Genomic DNA, 20,925 nt, shown 5'->3' with positions numbered 1-20,925 from the left:
AGTGAGGCCTGCAGTTCTTTATGGGGTCTTTTATGACCTACTGGATGATTCGTGCTCTGAGTCATTTTGGTCGGCCAGCCAGTCCTGGGAAGGTTCACCACTGTTCCAGGTTTTCTCCATTTGTGGATAATGGTTCTGCAACCCATTCCAGACTGATATGTCAATTACTTTGTTTCTCATCTGTTTTTGAACTTCTTCTTTAGATTGCAGCATGATGTGTTGCTTTTTAAGAACTTTTAGTGTGCTTCACTTTGTGCGACTGCTTCTATTTAAGTGATTTCTTGATTCAACAGGTCTGACAATAATCAAGCCTCTGGGTGTGGCAGGTGAAATTTTAACTCCGCTTTCCAAAAAAAGTGGTTAGTCGCAGTTCATTCATGATTTAGCAAGAGGGGGTGGGGGGTGTTAATTACTTTTTAAAATAGGGCCAAGTAGGATTGCCACTTTTTCTTCAAGCCAAACCCGAACACTTTAGTAGCGCATAGCAATTTTTGGGCACTCCAAAGAGAATAGTAATGCAGCGCACATAGTACCCTCTCACCCTCCTGTCAGGCCCTGTTCTGAACCACATTCATGACTGAAAAAATGTGTCCGGGTTTCTGGGGGACTGAAATCCTGACACATGATTCAAAACCCGGACTGTCCGGGTGAATCCTGGACAGGTGGTAACCCTAGGGCCTAGCAGGTTTGGACAGCTTTTTTTCTCTTAATAAATATAATCATCATTTAAAAACTGCATTTTTAATTTTCCTGGGTTATCTTGTAATATAAAAATGAGTTTGATGATCTGAATCATTTAAGTGTGACAAATATGCAAACAAAAAGAAAAAAAAAGAAAAGAACAGGAAGGTGAATATATATGGAAACTTAGATTATTTCTTCCACAACCATTTATTCATAAACCCTTCAGTTTATAGTCCATATAAAAAGATTATAGCAATGTGATAGGTTGTGTAACCATAAAATGTCCATCCACAAATGGAAGCCTCCACAAGGGAATTAAAAGCAAAATGCATCAGGAGCTACAGAGTATTAAAGAGAAGAGAGGCACCTCTAAGTGTAGCAATATGGTTACATTTAATGGAGGTCCAACATTTGTCTCTCACTACTGTCAGTCTGCAGTTATGACTGAGAAGACTACCCTGCAGTAGAGCAATCTGAAAGCGAGGCTAGAAGCGCTGGTGGAACGCAGCGTAGAAGGGAGGACATCGATGGCGGTGAGGAGGCTGGTCTATGTGCACAGCCTGCATACATAGATGTGCCTGTTTTATAATCAACCATATTGCTACACTTGGAGATGCCTCTTCTCTTTTATACTCAGTTGTGACATGACGCTACTTGTATATCAAGACATCGCTTGTTTATCAAGTCAAAATTTATTAAAATGTTGCTTGTCTTGCAAAACACTCTCAAGCCAAGTTACTCTCAATCCAAGGTTTTACTGTGTGTGTGTGTGTCACGGTACTACTTACAGCGAACCCTCAGGCGAGCAGGTGACACGGGATCCCCCAGGGCGTGGAATCTAAGAGTCAGCCGGTGTTCCGCCAGTGACCCTCTCACGAAGGTTTGGACTTAGCTGCGTGCTGACCCCAGGTCACGACCCCTGGGTTCACCCTGCTCGCTAGGGAAGTACCAGAAGAGACTGTAGACAAGGATGGTTGGATGAAGCAAGGAAAGCCAGGTAGTGAGCCAAGGTAAGGGCGGGCTGCAGACAACGTAATCAGAACAAGCCGGGTCGGTACACAGAAGATCACGAGAAGTCAGGTAAAACAGATTACACAGGGAAGCTTCAGGAACAAACGTTGCTCAAGCAACCAGTAGCAGGTTTGAAAGGGGTTTAAATAGAGAAGCACATGAGGGCTGGACAGGAAGTAGCAGGAAGGAATCATATATTAGGCAACAGGTGAAGGGCGTCGACACCCAGAGCTGAACACCAGGCAGTGGACAACAGATGCCAGCCGACCCACTGCAGTAAAGGTGAGACACAGATCAGCTTCGCAGCTGATCTGTGACAGTGTGTATATGTATGTGTATATATACACATAATTACTGTATCTCACAAAAGTGAGTACACCCCTCACATTTTTGTAAATGTTTTACTAACCTGTTTCCCCAAAAATAAGACCTAGCGTGATTGTCGTGGTAGCTGCAATATAAGCTCTACTCTGTTTCCCAGAAAATAAGCCCTACCCTGAAAATAAGACTTACACGGACTTTAACTAGGGCTTATTTGGGGGGGGGGGGGGGGGGGGGGTAGGGCTTATATTGCAGCCATCGCCGACAATCACGCTAGGTCTTATTTTCGAGAAAACGGGGTATATCTTTTCATGTGACAATGCTGAAGAAATTATACTTTGCTACAATGTAAAGTAGTGAGTGTACAGCTTGTATAACAGTGTACATTTGCTGTCCCCTCAAAATAACTCAACACACAGCCATTAATATCTAAACTGCTAGCAACAAAAGTGAGCACTTCCCTAAGTAAAAATGTCCAAATTGGGCCCAATTAGCCATTTTACCTCCTGGTGTCATGTTGCTTGTTAGTCTTAGCCCTTGTACACACGATCGGAGATTCCGACGGAATGTGTCCGATCGGAGCGTTTTGTCAGATATTCCGACTGTGTGTGGTCTGCATCGGACTGTTTCCGTCGGAATATCCGTCGGACCAAATTTTCCAACTTGCCGGAAATATTTTCCGACAAAATGCTCCGATAGGACATACTCCGATCATGTGTAGCCTACTCCGACAGACAAAGTGCCACGCATGCTCAGATCAAATTCCTACATCAAAGCTATTGGCTACTAGCCTGAACGTAGTTCCATCGTAACAAAATTACGTCATCACATTCTGAAAGATCGGATTTTCTGACAACTTTGTCTGACCGTGTGTATGCAACAGTTTTGGACAAGATCCGTCTGACAAAATCTGACGGATTTGGTTGTCAGAATCTCCGACCGTGTGTACAAGGGCTTACAAGGTCTCAGGTGTGAATGGGGAGCAGGTGTGTTAAATTTGGTGTTATTGCTCTCATTCCCTCATACTGGTCACTGGAAGTTCAACATGGCACCTCATGGCAAAGAACTCTCTGAGAATCAGAAAAAAATTATTGTTGCTCTACATAAAGATGGCCTAGGCTATAAGAAGATTGCCAACACCCTGAAACTGGGCTTCAGCACGACGACCAAGACCATACAACACTTTAACAGGACAGGTTCCACTCAGAACAGACCTCTCCATGGTCGACTAAAGAAGTTGAGTGCACATGCTCAGCATCATATCCAGAGGTTGTCTTTGGGAAATTGATGTATGAGTGCTGCCAGCACTGCTGCAGAGGTTGAAGGGGTGGAGGGTCAGCGTGTCAGTGCTCAGACCATACGCCGCGCACTGCATCAAATCGGTCTGCATGGCTGTTGTCCCAGAAGGAAGCCTCTTCTGAAGATGATGCACAAGAAAGCCCGCAAACAGTTTGCTGAAGACAAGCAGACTAAGGACATGGATTACTGGAACCATGTCCTGTGGTCTGATGAGACCAAGATAAACTTATTTGGCTCAGATGGTGTCAAGTGTGTGTGGTGGCAACCAGGTGAAGAGTACAAAGATAAGTGTCTTGCCTACAGTCAAGCATGGTGGTGGGCATGTCGTGGTCTGGTCTGGGGCTGCATGAGTGCTGCTGGCACTGGAGAGCTACAGTTCAACATCTATAGAACTGCAGGCCTCACTTGCCTCAGAAAGAGACTGGGCAAAAATGGCATCCATGGGAGAGTTCCAAGGCCAAAGCCACTGCTGACCAAAAAGAACACATAGGCTCATCTCACATTTACCAAAAAACATCTTCATTATCCCCAAGGCTTTTAGGCAAATATCCTGTGGACTGATGGGACAAAATGTTTACTTTTTGGAAGGTGTGCGGCCCGTTACATCTGGCATAAAACGAATACGGCATTTCATAACAAGCACATCATACCAACAGTCAGACATGGTGGTGGTAGCGTGATGGTCTGGGCTGCTTTGCAGCTTCAAGACCTGGATGACTTGCCATAATTGATGGAACCATGAATTCTGAGGAGAATGTCCGGCTATCCGTTCGTGACCTCAAGATCAAATGCACTTGGGTTCTGCAGCAGGACAATGATCCGAAACACAAGAGCCACAAGTCCACCTCCAAATGGTTCAAACAAAGCAAAATTTAGGTTTTAGAGTGGCCTAGTCAAAGCCTGGACTTTGAGATGCTGTATCATGACAGGTCCTTAATGCTTTAAAACCCTCCAATCTGGTTGAATTAAAACAATTCTGCAAAGAATGGGCCAAAATTGCTCCACAGCACTGGGTTCTCCTTGATCGCAGGTGTCGCTGTCACCACCGGCAAGAATAGAAACTCAATCTAGCTGGATGCATTGAATGCCACTTATCTTTCGGAACCAGCCCAGTGGGAGTGTTTTCCTGCTGTGCATTCTGGGGGGGGGTGGTATTTAAGGTACCAACGCCATGTTGGCGGGAGATTACTTTCTGCCCTTTGGTTCTGGTGGTCCTCCTGACCCAGCCCCATGGCCCTCCTGGCCTGGGGTGCGGAACTATGCATCCTGTGTCTCGGGGCTGGAATGGTTCGGTGCAGTCTCATCTGAAGGGAGAGGCCCAGCAACTGAAGAACCCCAGGGGTGGACTCTTCAGGAGAAGGCCGTGCACAAGGCTGGTTTCTCTGAAGGAGCCTGGAGACTTAGGCCGCGTACACACGGGCGGATTGTCTGGCCAACTAAGTTCGTCAGACAATCCGAAAGACAGTCCGTTCAAAATTTGCATGAACGGACTTGACCACACACGATGAGCAGACAGTCCGCTGAAAGCTTGCGCGATGACGTGTACGGCACGTACGACGGGACGAAAAATTTGACGTCCAATACACTGCAATGCAACCTTCGCCGTGTAAATCCTTTCTGAGCATGCGCCAAACTTAGTCTGTCGAACTAGCCTACTCGCGAGCGGACTGTCCGCTGAAACCAAGTTTGGACGGACTGTCTTACGGAAATTCCGTAAGACTTTGTTCATCAGACAATCCGCTGAAAAAGTCAGCTGAAGCCCACACACGAGCGGATTGTCCGCTGAAACACTGTTCAGCGGACTAAGTTGGGCAGACAATCCGCCCGTGTGTACGCGGCCTTAGTTGAAGGACACAACCTGGATCAACACTCATACGGTATCGCCGAATCGGCTGAGAGAAACTGGTACTGTATGTCAGTTCTTTAAATTTATCCACATCCCTCAGTAACGCTCAAGTGTATCTCACAAGTCTGTGGCAGAGACTTTACCGAGCATCCCACTGGCTGCTAGGCCTAGTGAGAGAGCTCTATCCGGGGGTTGTTGAATCCAGTTGTGAATTCTCTGGATTCTCTTAATATTTTCACCTTGCAATTTAAGTGCCTGAACTCACCCCTAACCCTCTACCCTCCATTAAGAGACTTTGTTTTTTCTAAAATAAATAACCCAAAAGAGGATTCAGTGTGAGTTTCAACATTCTTTGGGCCATTTACCACGCGATCCCCAAGACGGAGAAGCAAGCAGGTGAGGTAACGTTATGCCCAAATCAAACCAGCAGCTCCTTCGGGGGTCAGTGCTACATGTACTTACTCGGGTTATCTTTGTGTAATGATAAAAAAAAAATTTGATGACCTGAGTCATTTAAGTATGCAAAAAAAAAAAATCCGAAAGGGGGCAAATACTTTTTCACAGTGTTGTGTGTGTGTGTGTATCTATCTATCTATCTATCTATCTATCTATCTATCTATCTATCTATCTATCTATCTATCTATCTATCTATCTATCTATCTATCTATCTATCTATCTATCTATCTATCTATCTATCTATATATATATATATATATATATATATATATATATATATTTTTTTTTTTTTCTGTTGTATACCAGGACAGGGTAATGTGCTTAGACATAAAAGTTGGAACTGTTTAATATTTGTAGCTCCCGATCTATTAGTCACGATGTTCTTGGTGAGATGGGTAGGTGAATGGCTAAGTAAACAGTGTATAGCAGTGAAGATATTTCTCTGCTACAGGTAATAGGATGTGACTCATGGTGCAGCTATAGGAGTGCGGCCCGTGATCCGCAGGAATTTCCTGTCTCATAGGATCTGCCGGAGAATAGATAACAATAGAGACATAGAGCCAGGAATGCGGAGTGAAAAAGACAGAGGTCCCAAAGCTTTAATTGCTCCCTAGGGAAATCCTATATTGTTGGAAAGGACAGAAATACAGATTGTTATCTTTTTTTTCTTCTTAAAGCGGGAGTCCGCCGGGACTCCGCGTTTTTTTTTTATTTTTTTAAAAGCCAGCAGCTACAAATACTGCAGCTGCTGACTTTTAAAATAGTGACACTTACCTGTCCAGCGCGCCCGCGATGTCGGCACCCGAAGCCGATCTCTAGATCGTCTCTCGGGTGCTGCCGCTGCCATCTTGGGTATGGGAATCAGGAAATGGAGCCTTTCGGCTTCATTTCCCGGTTCCCTACTGCGCATGCGCAAGTCGCGCTGCGCAATAAGGACGGTCCCCGCTGCCTCTGGGATCTGTGTGTTTCCCAGCAGGCAGCAGGGCACTTGCGGAAAGGGGCGGGCACTTGCGGAAAGGGGCGTAATCTACGCCCCTTTCCGCAGAGAGCTATCCCGGAAGTGGGTGCAGATACCTGTACTGTACATGTATCTGCACCCCCCTCCCCCCTGAAAGGTGCTAATTGTGGCGCCGGGGGGGGGAGGGTTCCGATGAGCGGAAGGTCCACTTTAGGGTGGACCTCCGCTTTAAAGTGGTGGTAAAACCTTACATATACCCAATGAAGTGACTGGCCTCAGGTGATACAAAGACATAAAACAAATCATCCTACATACATTGTACCTGTTTATCCGCAGCCCTCACTCCTCTCTGTTCAGAGTCCAGAATTTACACAGCAATTCTCAGCTCCAGAAGGCAGGTGCAGAGATCTGATGACACACTGCACAGCATAGAGCAAGGAGCTGGGTGTAGTCTGAGACCTAAGTGGAGGGAATGGACACACCCCCTTATTCACAGTCTCATAGGGAAACCTGCACAGCTGAAACTGTCAATCACCTGCTGTGTGCTGGAGGGGGGCAGGGTAATATTCCAGGATTGTCTGGTGGTGTTGTAGAGCAGTGGTTCTCAACTCCTGTGCTCAGGGCCCACTAACAGGCCAGGTTTACAAGATAACTGAAATACATCACAAGTATGTATTTACATAGGTATATCATTTGATGCAATGGTGGGCACTGATTTGTGACACTATATTGTAATTAGGGCACTGATGATCAGTGCCCTGATTACTTTCTTAGATGTCTCCTGATGAGTGGCATCTCCTCACCACACAGATCTGTCCCAATGCATGCACTTATTTTTCCTTGAGGAAAGACTTGGGGCTAATTCACACTACCTGCTGTGTTACAATGCAGTGGCTGGTATGCGGTGAAGCTCAGTGAGATCGCTGCAGTCCGATCTTGGCACATTGCACTGTTCACTTTTTTTTAATTTTTATAAATGGACTTTATTGAAATGTTACACAGATATTTTATCAAGTTCATTTAGCTGCTGCATATTGGGAGGCAGTGGATTGCATCGTACTGCGCTATGCTGAAAAAGAAGTACTGCATGCAGTACTTTTATTTCAGTGCACACCGCCTGAATACCACAACGCAGTGGTGTGAACTGGGCACACAGAAGTCAAGGCAGTTTGCCTTGTTGTGCGTGGGACTGTGCTGTAATGGCTACCCATCACAGTCCTACTCAGGGCCGCTGATAGAAATCATGGGGCCCCGTACAGCCTACCTGACGGGGCCCCCTTCAGCTCCACCCCTGGTCCCTCCTTCAGCCCCGCCCTGTCCCAGCCCCTCTCCAGACCCCGCCTTGAAACAAAGTGCAGGTTTGTCTGCAAGTGATAGGCATGGCTGGCACTGTCTGCAGCACATTACGGCATTGGCGGCACTGTCTGTAGCACATTATGGCATTGGCGGCATGGGTGACACTGTCGGTAGCACATTACGGCATGGGTGACACTGTCTGTAGCACATTATGGCATTTACGGCACGGGTGACACTGTCTGTAGCACATTACGGCATTGACGGCACGGGTGGCACTGTCTCTGCAGGCAGCACATGCCTTATGGGCCATAAAGCATGTGCTACCGGCAGACAGTGCCGCCAATGCTGTAAGGTGCTGCAAACAGTGTCAGCCGTGACACTAATGGCATAACGCATGTGCTACTTGCTGACAGCGCACCCATGCCGCCAATGCCATATTGTGCTGCAGACAGTACCACCCATGCCGCCAATGGCATAATGCCATTGGCAGCATGGGTGGCACTGTCTCTGCAGGCATCACATGCGTTATGACATTAGCGTCATGGGTGGCACTGTCTGCAGCACAATCTGGCATTGGCAGCATGGGTGGCACTGTCTGCAGGCAGCACATGTCTTATGGGACATAACGCATGTGCTACCTGCAGACAGTGCCACCAATGCCATATTCTGCTGCAGACAGTGCCACCCATGCTGCTAATACCATAATGTATACACGCTGCTGCATCAGTAGTAGATCTTGAATTCCCCCCCAAGCAAGCACACACCTGTGTCATTTTTAGCCGGGCTCCATGAGGCACTTCTCCCCTGATCCTGCTGCTGCCTGGACTGGAGTGTCCACAAATGATTCCATTCAGATGCGATGTCAATGATGCCAGCTACTTATTTTTTGTGTTCTGCCACCGCCGCTCGCCTCACTGACACTTCTCTCATGAGGAGGGGGAGGAATCACTCCACGGCGCCAGGGGGACGGCACGATAGAGGACGCACTGGCTGGGACTTGAGCCACAGCCAGCATGAAGAGCGGGTGCAGAAGAGGCATTATTCCGCACCCGAAATAGAGGAAATAGTCCCTCCCCTGCCGCCACCTAGTCTGCAGATAGCTATCTGCACAAAAAAAAAAAAAAAAATTAAAAATAACCGGGGGGTGGTGGGGGCTATTTGGTTGGTAGTTGAGCCGGACGGACTCTGATCGGCCATGGCTGGAGGATTTTTTTTAATTTATATTAATTATTTATCTGCTCAGCTTGCCCAGGCCCCCTGCTGGCCGGGCCTGGTACAGCAGGGCCAGTTGTACTGGCCTATCAGCGGCCCTGGTCCTACTGCATCTGGTGTTAATGAACTCTTATGCATTATTGAGAAATAATCTGCTCTCTGAGATAAGCCCCAATGCATGCACATTAGGCTTCACATCAACCCCAGTGCATGCCCTTTAGAGCTCAGATCAGTGCAAAAAGCAAGCACTTTAGACCTCAAATCTGCCCACAATTCATGCACTTTAGACTGCAGATCTGCCCACAATGCATGCACCTTAGTCCTGAGATCTGCCCACAATGCATGCACTTTAGACCTGAGATCTGCCCACAATGCATGCACTTTAGACCTGAGATCTGCCCACAATGCATGCACTTTAGACCTGAGATCTGGCCACAATGCATGCACTTTAGACCTGAGATCTGGCCACAATGCATGCACTTTAGACCTGAGATCTGCCCACAATGCATGCACTTTAGACCTCAGATCTGCCCACAATGAATGCACTTTAGACTGTAGATCTGCCCACAATGCATGCACTTTAGACCTGAGATAAGCCCACAATGCATACGTTTAGGCCTCAGATCTGCCCACAATACATGCACTTTAGACCTCAGATAAGCCTACAATGCATGCAATTTGGACCTCAAATCTGTCCCCAACGCATGCACTTAAGACCTGAGATTAGCCCATAATGCATACACTGTAGACCTGAGATCAGCCCACATTGCATGCACTTTAGATCTCAGATCTGCCCACAATGCATGTGCATTCAGAAACATGGGGTACTACTGTAGGTGTGTGGATAGGCTTCTTCAGCACACAATGTCAATGAGTGGAATATGCTCATTACTATAATGCAGTGGTAGGAATGGGCAGCCCTTTCCAGTCTGATTTCTGTTAAACATTTTAATAAGTGTTCAGTTATGCACTCAATAAAAATCATTAATTGTATTATTACTGGCAACTAAAATACATACCTGCTTTTGTCTTCATACTCGCCACCTGCCACAGCAGCAGGCAGGCTAGGGGAGAGAAGAGCAGGACTAGAAACCAATCTTTATCCCCATACATACTATCAGTTTTTCTGCAGGTTTTTGTCTTCAGGTTTACCAAAACCATCTAATACGAGGTCAAACCTTAAGAGTTTCAATTCGGATCCAATCAGGCAGGCCCTTGCACTACATGGTTTTGACCTGAAGACAAAAACCTGCAGAAAAACGAATAATGTGCAAGGGGCTTTTGATTTATTGCTTTGCATAGTTCTGTCTAAAGCTGTGAACGCGCTTAGCGGAGAGGGGTCTCTCTGACAGGTCCGTCCCTGCACAGAGTGCCCAGATCAATGGAGCGATCCCCACTTAGCAAGCGGAGTAGTAAAATGGACAGCGCCGTGTGAAAGGGGCCTACAGGAGGGCAGACCACGCCTCATTAGTCTTCTGTTACTGCTTCACAGTCCAATCAGCATGTTGGTGCGGCGGGGGCTGGACCAAGCTTTAGGCCTCATTCACACCTGAGCGTTTTGTAGCTTGAAGCCTCAAGCTACAAAACGCTGGAGGGGAAAAAAATCCATTATTCTCAATGGAGATGGTTTACATCTCCACTCCATGTCACCAGAAGCCGAACGCCTAAAGCTCAAACAAGTTCTGGAAACTTTTTTGTCGCTCAAATCGGGCAGATTTGGGCGTTTTCCTTCTTTTTACATTGGTGACCTTTTGCCCTGCACAAAATCGCAGCAAAAATCGCTGCAAAATCGCGGTAAAAACGCCGCAAAATCGTGCGATTTTCTGCCTGAAAGCGCTACGTTCAGGTGTGAATGGGGCCTTATTGCTGCTATTTTGGAAGTCATGGACTTGCTTAGCACCATGGTTGGAGTTGTTGGGATCACAAGACTGGCTGCACAAAATCCAAACCAGTTTCCATATACAGTATGTATTTCAAACTATGTACTTGGGCCTTCCTCTGGAGTTCAGCTTATCAGAGGGTTTAGGTGACGTTTATCATTATTGGAATTTTGTGTGATTTAACTGTAACACAAACTTTAACGATAGAATCATCAAATCAACCATAAGGTCTATTTCCCACTAGTGCGAGTTGTTGTGCGATTTGACAAATGTGAAGTTGCATAACAAGTCAAAATCCATGTATTTCAATGGCCCCTGTTCTAATTGGTGTGACTCGAGTCTCTAAGCGACTCGAAAAAAAGTTTTTTGCACTAACGCACCCCCTAACTCCATACCAGCAATAAACCTATATTTCTGCACTGGGGAGACTTTTCTAGCTTTTGACCATGTCAGGGGTGGAAATACAATATCTGGACAAAGGCTGCACATATGACAACAAAGAACAATTCCCAAACAAATCAGTCCTTGCTCTAGATGAGCTCACACTCTGACATTCACCACTGTCATTCAAGTACATATATAGATTGGGTCAATTTGATGTAAATATGTGGAAGCGCAAGCTTTTAAATGATATAAAAATGTAATTAAAGTGAACCAATCATCATATACTGTATACTTTGTCACGATAAGGGCAAGCCTGCTACAGTAATGTATAAGTGGCTTCCAGGTATTTCATTTATTGTCACAGAGATCACAGTACTCTGCTCAAAATTATTTAATCTCTTTTTGTTTATAAATGTTCTTACCTGCAGATAATAGACACTGAAATCAACCCATATGTAGACCAGTGGGAGAAAGAAGAACAGTTTCCAGCTCATCATGTTTTCAAAATCCTCGGACGTGCTGGGATGTTGGGGTCAGCAAACCGACTGGTAGGTACAACTCACCCTAAATCTTGTGTACTTACAGAGAACCTGTACTTTGCTCATATTAGGCTATACTAGGAGTGGTATGTTCACTTTACTATAAGCCAGTACAGTAGTACCTTGGATTACGAGCATAATTGTTCCAGAAGAAATGCTTGTAATCCAAAGCACTCGTATATCAAAGCAAGTTTCCCCATAGGAATCAATGGGAACTGAGATAATTTGTTCCAGTATCACTTCTAGTGTATGCAGTACCGCATGGTGGCCAGAGGGTGGGGGGGGGGGGCTCCGGAGACCTCTTGGGAACGGAGTGTCTCGGAGAGTCGCTGAGTGTCTTGGAGTGTTGCTGAGTGTCGCCGACCCCCCCCCCCCCCCACACACACACACACATACACACACACACGGCCAAATGTGGTACTGCACACCCAAGAGGCTTGAATCTTGCTCGTCTTGCGAGACAATGCTTGCAAACCAAGTAAGGATTTAAAAAAAAAATGATATTGAGAAACGCTTGTAAACCACGCTACTCGCAATCAGAGATTTTACTGTACTTACCTTCCTCATGCTTTTCCTTCACCCCAATATGCTGCCGGAGCTGAGAAATTTCCAGTAAATCTGGATTTGAGCGAGCAGGTGTCGCCTGTTTCAGGCTTGTTGGCCATCATCAGTGCAGAGTATTGAAACCATGGCTTCTATGGAATGGGGCTTGGGGGCCAATGAGAAAATACAACCAAGCAGGTTATGGTGAGGTGGTTATGGCAGAGCCTTCCTACAACAGGGGGTAATTGTATGTCTTATTTCATCAAAGATCCTAAACTAAACTGATTACATGATAGAGTAATGAAAACCATTCCTTTATGCCCCTTTGGCCAACTATACTGAATCATTGATATTATGTGAGCTTAACCCCTTTTCGACTAAGGGTAAAAACAAATGTTAATGCCTAAGCACAATAAAAACTATACATATCATCACAGCTCCAATGTGCATGTAGGTGGATTATAACTTGGAATGTAAATAAATAAACTATAATTAAGCAGGTCTAACACTTCCACTGCTCAGATGATCTGGACCTCTCATTATATCACGAGACACGTTGTCATTGTACCAATTACCCCTAAGGACAAGTTTATAATTTTTATCATTTTCTAAAAGAAAACAAAACACCACTGTGACAATGGTGGCCTCTCCTAAAACAATTCTAGTTCCAGGCAGCCTGCACCGCTGCAATACATCCCAAATATATGAATAGAACGTTGCTCTGGCAGTGGGGGTACCTCCCATTCAAGTCTATGGGGTGTTAGTGGTCAGGCTGTAGACAACATGGTGGGGCCTCTACTATTGGAGAAGATAAGGTGAACTTGCCTGCAGTTAGCTCAGCTTTGTATATTTAGGGAACTAGGGAGAGGATCTGGGTTTAACTTGGGCTTTCATTTGGTGAGAAATGATAATAGATATCTCCTGTATTTATTTTATTTTTTATTATCAAAAGAAAACTGTCCAAAATAGTTTTCAGCTTTCAGCACTGTCGCAATTTAAATGACAATTGCTCGGTCATGCTACACTGTACCCAAAACACATTTTTTAAATCATTTTGTTCCCACAATAGAGCTTTCTTTTAGTGGTATTTGATCACCTCTGCGGTTTTTATTTTTGCGCAACAAAAAAAAAGACTGAAAATTTTGAAAAAAACAAGTTTTTCTTTGTTTCTGTAATTTTTTTGTAAACAAGTAAGTTTTCTTCTTCAATGACGGGAACTGATATGGCTGCACTAACGGGCACTGGGCGGAACTGATGGGCACCAATGAGGTGGCACTGATAGTCGGCACTGATGGGCACTCATAGGCAGCACTCGTAGGCGCCACTGGTGGGTACTTATGGGTGGCACTGATAGGTGGCACTGATGGGCACTGATAGGTGGCACTGATGGACACTGATGGGTGGCACTGATGACACTGATGGATGGCATTGCTGGGCATCACTGATGTCACATGTTTATATAATGGTGGCAGTCAGTGCCCATTTGTGGCCACTGGCACAGATTGGGGCATAATTTGCACATGTGGATGGCCATGGGGTACATACCTGCCATCCACATGTTGCCCCCTTCCCTGGTGCCTTCCCTGGTGGTCTTGTTTGGGCATCCGAGGGGGGGCTGTGCTGATAAACATCAGCGCAGACCCTCCCCCCGTCAGGAGAGCCTCCGATCGGCCTCCTCTACTCACGAGTGAGGAAAGCCAATCAACGGCTTTTCCTGTTGACATCGTGATCAGCCGTGATTGGACGCGGCTGATCGCGTGGTAAAGAGCCTCCATCGGAGGCTGTTTACCAAGATCGGTGTGGCAGTGTGTCAGGTGGCTGTTATCCTGAAGGACATCATATGACGCCCAATCAGGATAACTGAACCACCGACCGGCCATCATTTTGCTATAGGCCAGGCGGGGAATGGTTAATCTTGTAGTACCATGAGATCCATTTACGGTGCGTTTTAAAAGTAGTGCATGCACTAGTTGGTGTAATCCAGTGCAAATGCCATCACACTGAATTGCACAGGAACATTGAGCGCATTCCCGTGCAATTCTGGTGAGAACTGCTACTTAGGCCGAAGTTCTACCTGTACGTGATTTTGAGCACTGGGTCTGGAGCGCGCTCACGTGCCACCGGTGACCCACTCTCGCTGTGATTGGACACAGTGGGAGCCAATCAGTGGGTCGTTCCAAGAAGAGGCATAACAGAGGTCTGCAGACCGCGTTCTGTGAGCGGGGAAGATTAAGATCTCTAAGAGACACAGATCTGTCTTCGCCCAGTCAAAACCCCCCCCCCCCCAGTTAGAAAGCACTCCCAGTGAACACAGTAAACCCTTTAATCATCCCTAATGTTAACCCCTTCCCAGCCAGTGGCATTAGTACACTGACAGTGCATTTTCTGCACTTATCACTGTATTGGTGTCACTGGTCCAAAAAGTGTCAGTTGGGTGTCCAGTTTGTCCACCGCAATATCGCAGTCCTGATAAAAATCACTGATTGCTGCCATTACTAGTAAAAAAAAAAAATATATATATATATATAAAAAAAGAAAAGTCCAGAAATACGTAGCAACTGGGATTTTTTTTTACCAATAATATGTAGCAGAATACATATTGACCTAAATTGATGAATAAATTAAAATTTTTCTTTTCAACTTTTTTTATTGGAAATGTTTTATAGCATAAAGTAAAAAACATTGTTTTTTTTTTTTTTTTTTTTTAATTGCCGGTCTTTTTTTTAATTTATTTTTAATTTATTTTATTTTTATACCGCAAAAAATAAAAAACGCAGAGGTGATCAAATACAACCAGAAGAAAGCTCAATTTTATTTACAGTACAGTTTTGCACAACCGCACAATTGTCAGTTAAAGTAACAGTGCCGTATCGCAAAAAATGAAAAAATGGCCTGGTCATGAAGAATGGGGGTAAACCTTCAGGGGCTGAAGTGGTTAAATAGCATTGGCTAGGACAGTTACTGTTTGGCCCGATATTTTACACTTGGTGTTTGCAGAGCCATTCAGGGATTGAATTTCTGCAGATTCACAACGTATCAGCTGAAGTTTGAGCTTTCTATTTCCAATTTGAGTTTGAAGACTTGACAAAAGTTAAAAAAAATATTGTCGTCTTCCCATAGCAACACTTTATTTTATTTTTTTTAACCCTTGCCGGTGACGGCTGGCCTCTCCATTAGCTGCTGTGAACCAAACCCGCTTGTCTTCCCTTCGCTTCTTATAAATCACCCCCGGGGTCTCCGGCTCTCTGCGGTTTCTGGAAAACCCGTATTTCTTAAGAGCAGCTGCTGCTCATACAAGAAATGGTGTGATGAGCATTATTTGACTGATGTAACCTCATTGCCAAGCCCATTAGCCTCACAAATCCAGTTATTTTCCAGAGCACAGCTGCTGTCATCTGGGAAAATGCTGACGGGGCTAGGAGCGCATAGGATTATAAGGAAAAGAGGATTACACAGGACTGGGTTATGAGCTGAACCCAACCAGCTACCAATCACAGCTATGAGATTTTTTTGATTTTTTTTCACGCCAGCCATATAGCTTTAGTCTGCAGATTTGTAAGAGTTTTGTAAGGTGAATTAGAATGCCATCTTTTCTAGGAACGATGCTGTCTTTTTAATGCCTATTAACAGACATTTTTACCAGCCATGCAATGCAAATTGGGTTTAGCAATGAGGCCATGCAGCACTGCCCTAAGTCAAAGTGGAACTATGGGTAGAATCAAGTAATACATACAGGCTGCAGTATATGTTACTAAACCCACAACAGTAAAATCAGTCTGTATATGCAGCATAGCATGCTTGTTATACTCACTGTGGAACTTAAGGGGTTAATCCTCTGCATTGTGTAAAAAGGCTGTTTGATCCTGTATGCACAGATCCTCCCCCCTCCTGCACTGTCTATCTGGGGAAGGCCAGCTAACACAGGCAGAGTAGCAAACCTGCTAATGCTCAGTTGTGTCTTTTTATGCTGGATAGAACAGTTACTTGTTGATCAGAGCTAGCCAGGTCACATGATATTGACATCACACATGTGGGCGTGTATGGAGGCTGCAGTGAATATCTCCTCCTACCTGAACTTTCAGCACTGGAGAAACTGTGCAGTTTATAATGTAACCGTGGTATACAGGTCATCCAAAAAGGTATATAGTGGCAGAATATTTTAATGTAAACAGATGATTTATAAGCTGCGGGCACTGTGGGGGGGGGCAGATACACTATTTTTATATTAATGGGTTTAGTAAGGCCTGATCTTCACTGGTGAGAAATAGGACGGATTTCCCGTGTCTTTTGCTCCCCTGAAAGGCCCAATAAACATCTTCCACGATCACAGTGATATAATGTTATATGACAGTATACCCAGAAGCCATAGATATTTTAAGGAGGGGGTTCATCCTAGGGCACCAAGAGGAAAATAATTAGGAGGTATGTGCAGTGTGCCACACATTGTGGATATCACATTGCACTAGCAGTGTGAAGAACTTGTAAATTGGGCCTACTCACTATGTACACAGTAATATATGGCAGAGTCCTTGTACTGTCAAGGATGTCTCAGGCATGTGTAACGCACTGAGGGCTGGGGTAAGCGTGCGTAACGCACTGAGCACAGGGGTCAGGTGTGTGTAATACACTGAGCTCAGGGGTTAGGCGTGTGTAATTCACTGAGATCAGGGGTCAGGCGTGTGTAATGCACTGAGATCAGGGGTCAGGCATGTGTAACGCACTGAGCTCGGGCGTGCGTAGCGCAACTGAGCGCAGGGGTCAGGCGTGCGTAGCGCACTGAGCGCAGGGGTCAGGCGTGCGTAGCGCACTGAGCGCAGGGGTCAGGCGTGCGTAGCGCACTGAGCGCAGGGGTCAGGCGTGCGTAGCGCACTGAGCGCAGGGGTCAGGCGTGCGTAGCGCACTGAGCGCAGGGGTCAGGCGTGCGTAGCGCACTGAGCGCAGGGGTCAGGCTTGTGTAGCGCACTAAGAGCAGGGGTCAGGCGTGTGTAATGCACTGAGCGCAGGGGTCAGGCGTGTGTAATGCACTGAGCGCAGGGGTCAGGCGTGTGTAATGCACTGAGCGTAGGGCTCAGGCGTGTGTAACGCACTGAGCGCAGGGCTTAGGCGTGTGTAACGCACAGGTCAGCAGACAGGGCAGACAAAAATGACCACCTTCCCTAAGCCAACCCCCCCCCCCCCCCCACTACAAATCTTTTTTCCTCTCACTATTGTAGATCCTTTCCCTCCAATACAGATCTATCCCAGTAGAGTACAGATATTCCCCCTTTTCCAAGTACAGCTATCCCCCAATATAGATTCCCTCCCTCCACGAACAGATCTCTCCCTTTAACAGTACTGCGGCCCCAGTACAGCTCCCCCCCCCCAGTACAGCTCTCCCCCTCCATGAATTCCACTCACCAGGCATTTTAGAGTGAGGGGAAGTCTCTCTCAGTCCTGTTTTATATTACTAGAGCTAAAGAGGCGCTAAAGAGAGCAACCCCCCCCCCCCCCTCGAACTGTCGGTAAATGTTTCTGAGTTTATACCGGAGGCAGGAGCATCCGCTGCAGTACTTTGGGTGCGCAGCTACTGTCAGCACTAGCTACTGTACTGTAGGGTTTGGACCCCCCCATCCCCCTCTTATCTACGTCCTTGACAGAAACGGAAGTGTTCCACCGCTTCTAAAGCATGCACAGTGCAGAATCCATGGGCAGCAATGTAGAAAATGACTGCATTAAGTACCACTGGGTGGAAAATACTACCTACAGCACACAGTGGTGTCCTCCTACTCTAGCCCTACTTGCACTGGAACCTTCCCCTGGCTTTAATACCATGTCCCTGCCAGTTCCTCTCCATAATGCTTGCAAAATTCTTGTCAAACCCGGAAGGGTACTGCTATTTATTACCACCGCCATCAACCAAGATGGCCGCTGAAGGTCACTGGATGTGCAACTTTCATTCAGACAGCTGCCTCTCCCTTTTCCTCCACAGTAGGTGCAGGGGAACATCTTCCCCGTAGGTCTCCACTCCATCCTTGAGCATCAAGGCACCATCTGCTGGGTGTAAGAGAACTACACCTGCCAGCACAGTGGTGGGCTTTAATGCCGTGCTGCCACGTACATGTATATAGCCAGCACCGCTGTTCTGTGCAGGGAGTGTGCTCATTTTGCACCCCCAGGACTGTGACTGCACTATAGCTGACAGTCCCAGTCTCCGTTTACAACCAGGAACCAGTAGGACATGCTCCCAGTCATATTACCATTGTCACAGCCAACCACAGCGATCACATGAGTGGGAGCCCACCTGCTGGCCTCTGACATAGGGGTTAATAGAAGAATAAAACAGCTGCAGAAATTGAGAACGAGCAAAGGACTTGCCAAGAAATGACAATAACAATATGCATGTGTTCATTCTGTAATGATTGACCCTAATAATCCTCCGGAGAGCAGGAGCAGCTGGATCTGTTTTGTTATCGGTTCTTCAAGCAGCAAAAGTTCACTAAATACCGTGTTCATTCGCACCATTCTATGCCATGGACATATTTCCCTGTAGAATAACTGGGGAACTACTAGTATTCTGCCTCTCTTGGTCAATAATGTCAGTCCCCCAGTAAGTCTTTGCTCACAATGTCCCAGGAGCTGCCGCCCAGCTTCCACAAGTAGTTGCACAGTGAGGGAGAATCATTCTCCAGACCAGGAATTCAGAACAAGGCCCTCCAGCAAAAGTGTTACTAAACCAATAACCTTAAAATCAGTAAAGCATGCTTGTTATACTCACTGTGGAACCTAAGGGGTTAATCCTCCACATTGTGTAAAAAGGCTGTTTGCTCTTGTCATCTCTGACCCTCCTCTTCTTTTACTGTCCCCTATCCATCCAGTTTGGTGTTTATTGTTAGAGACTTTTTTGGGGTGCGAAGGGTGCAGGTGATCAGCACAGGGCCAATCAGCACTGTCCAGAAAGAAAGTCAGGGGTCATGCAGCCTCATAGGACAGTCAGAGCAAAATGAAAACATCCGCTACAAGCTTTACCAGTGCTTGGCCAGACACTGATATAAGTCACAAGACTGCCATATATTGCTGATGAGAAAAGGTATTTAGCAGTTTATATTTACTAAAATAATTGCATTTTCATGTAATGTGTACTGTGCAGGAAGAACATGCTGCCTAATTATCACCTCTCCAGCCACCTTCTGGATGCCCCCTTCCAGAAAATGGCTTAGGCATGCTAAATATTCATAACTGGATACTTGACTATCCCTGCCCTATACTCTGGAAGCTTCTCCCAGAAGCAGGTAGGAGAAATCAAACACTCAGCTTAGGAAGCCCTGACCAGACTAAGGCCCCTTTCACACTGACGTCCCGTTCAGGCCCGCCTGTCAGTTTTTCAGGCGGACCTGAACGGGTGCTCCATAGAGCTCTATGGAGCGTCGGATGTCAGCGGTGACATGTCCGCTGACATCCGACCCGCTCCGATCCGAAAAAGTGTGACGGAGGAAAAAGCTATTTTTCCATCCGTCTGCGGATCGGATCGGGTGACGACGGGCACTGCGGTCCGTCGTCATCCGATCTCCCATAGGGGAGAGCGGCGCTGTGACAGGTCCGTCCCTGCGCAGTGTGCAGAGACAGACCTGTCATCTCCCTGCTCAGCGGGGATCGGCGGAGTGATCCCCGCTGAGCAAACGGATATCCACGGGGCGGATCAGAAATGATCCGCCCCGTGTGAAAGGACCCTAATACAATAGATCACTGCTCCACTGTCTACAGTGAAGCTACAAACTAAATTTAATCTAACAAATTAACTTGAAGGAGGGCACTACATTTAAAAAAAAAATTAAAGTGCATATATGCCATACAAGTCCAGGTATTTACAGTACACTTCCAGGCATCGGTGTACCTTCATTTAGTCCGGTCATGTGATCTTGCAGCTCTGGCTGACAACAGGTGGGGCATGGAAGCCTATGGGTGATGTTATGGTTACCAGAATTCCCAGACGCTGTCATGTGCTCCCTGAGCCAAAGCTGCAGGATCATGTGACCAGACTGATAAAAGGTAAGCATACAGATCTTTTTTTACACTGGATAGACGAAATAGGTAGGAGGAGAGGGGAAGGAACATTTTTAAGAATAGTTAGTATTAAGCTTTAATTCAATTCTAATAGTCCTGTGACCCAGAATCAGCTGAAAGTCTGCTGTCGACTGATGTCACAGAGCCAATCAAGGCTCTAGACCAGGCTTTCTCAACCTTTTAACCCTAGCGGAACCCCAAAAATAATTTTCAGGTCTCGAGGAACCCTTACTAAAACCAATTCATTAGGGGTCAATAGGAACAATGCTCCTTATACTGGTGGTCAATAGGAAGAATATTCCCCTTAACCAGTTCCCGAGCAGAATGGCACGGGCAGGCATATTGGCGTACACGTACGTCCAATCTTCAATGCCGCCCTGCCATCGCGAGCGCGCCGCCGGCGGGGCGCTCGCGTGCCGGTCGGGGCCCACCATGAGTCCGGTCACGGGTCCCGCG

At 46.3% G+C, this 20,925-nt stretch overlaps 1 protein-coding gene across 1 annotated transcript in view; it reads left to right on the top strand.

The window, feature by feature from the left end:
* LOC143995984 (putative acyl-CoA dehydrogenase 6) overlaps positions 1-20,925 on the top strand; it is a 179,638-nt gene that overhangs the window by 16,521 nt on the left and 142,192 nt on the right. Inside the window, exon 3 of the mRNA XM_077490774.1 lies at positions 11,776-11,879. Within this exon, the coding sequence (XP_077346900.1) occupies positions 11,776-11,879 (104 nt within the window). The remainder of the gene's footprint in view (positions 1-11,775; positions 11,880-20,925) is intronic.

This window comes from Lithobates pipiens, unplaced genomic scaffold, assembly GCF_037356315.1.
Source record: "Lithobates pipiens isolate NorthernLeopardFrog02 unplaced genomic scaffold, aLitPip1_a1.2 Scaffold_19, whole genome shotgun sequence".
NCBI lineage: Eukaryota > Metazoa > Chordata > Amphibia > Anura > Ranidae > Lithobates > Lithobates pipiens.
This window is presented reverse-complemented; position numbering and strand designations above follow the sequence as displayed.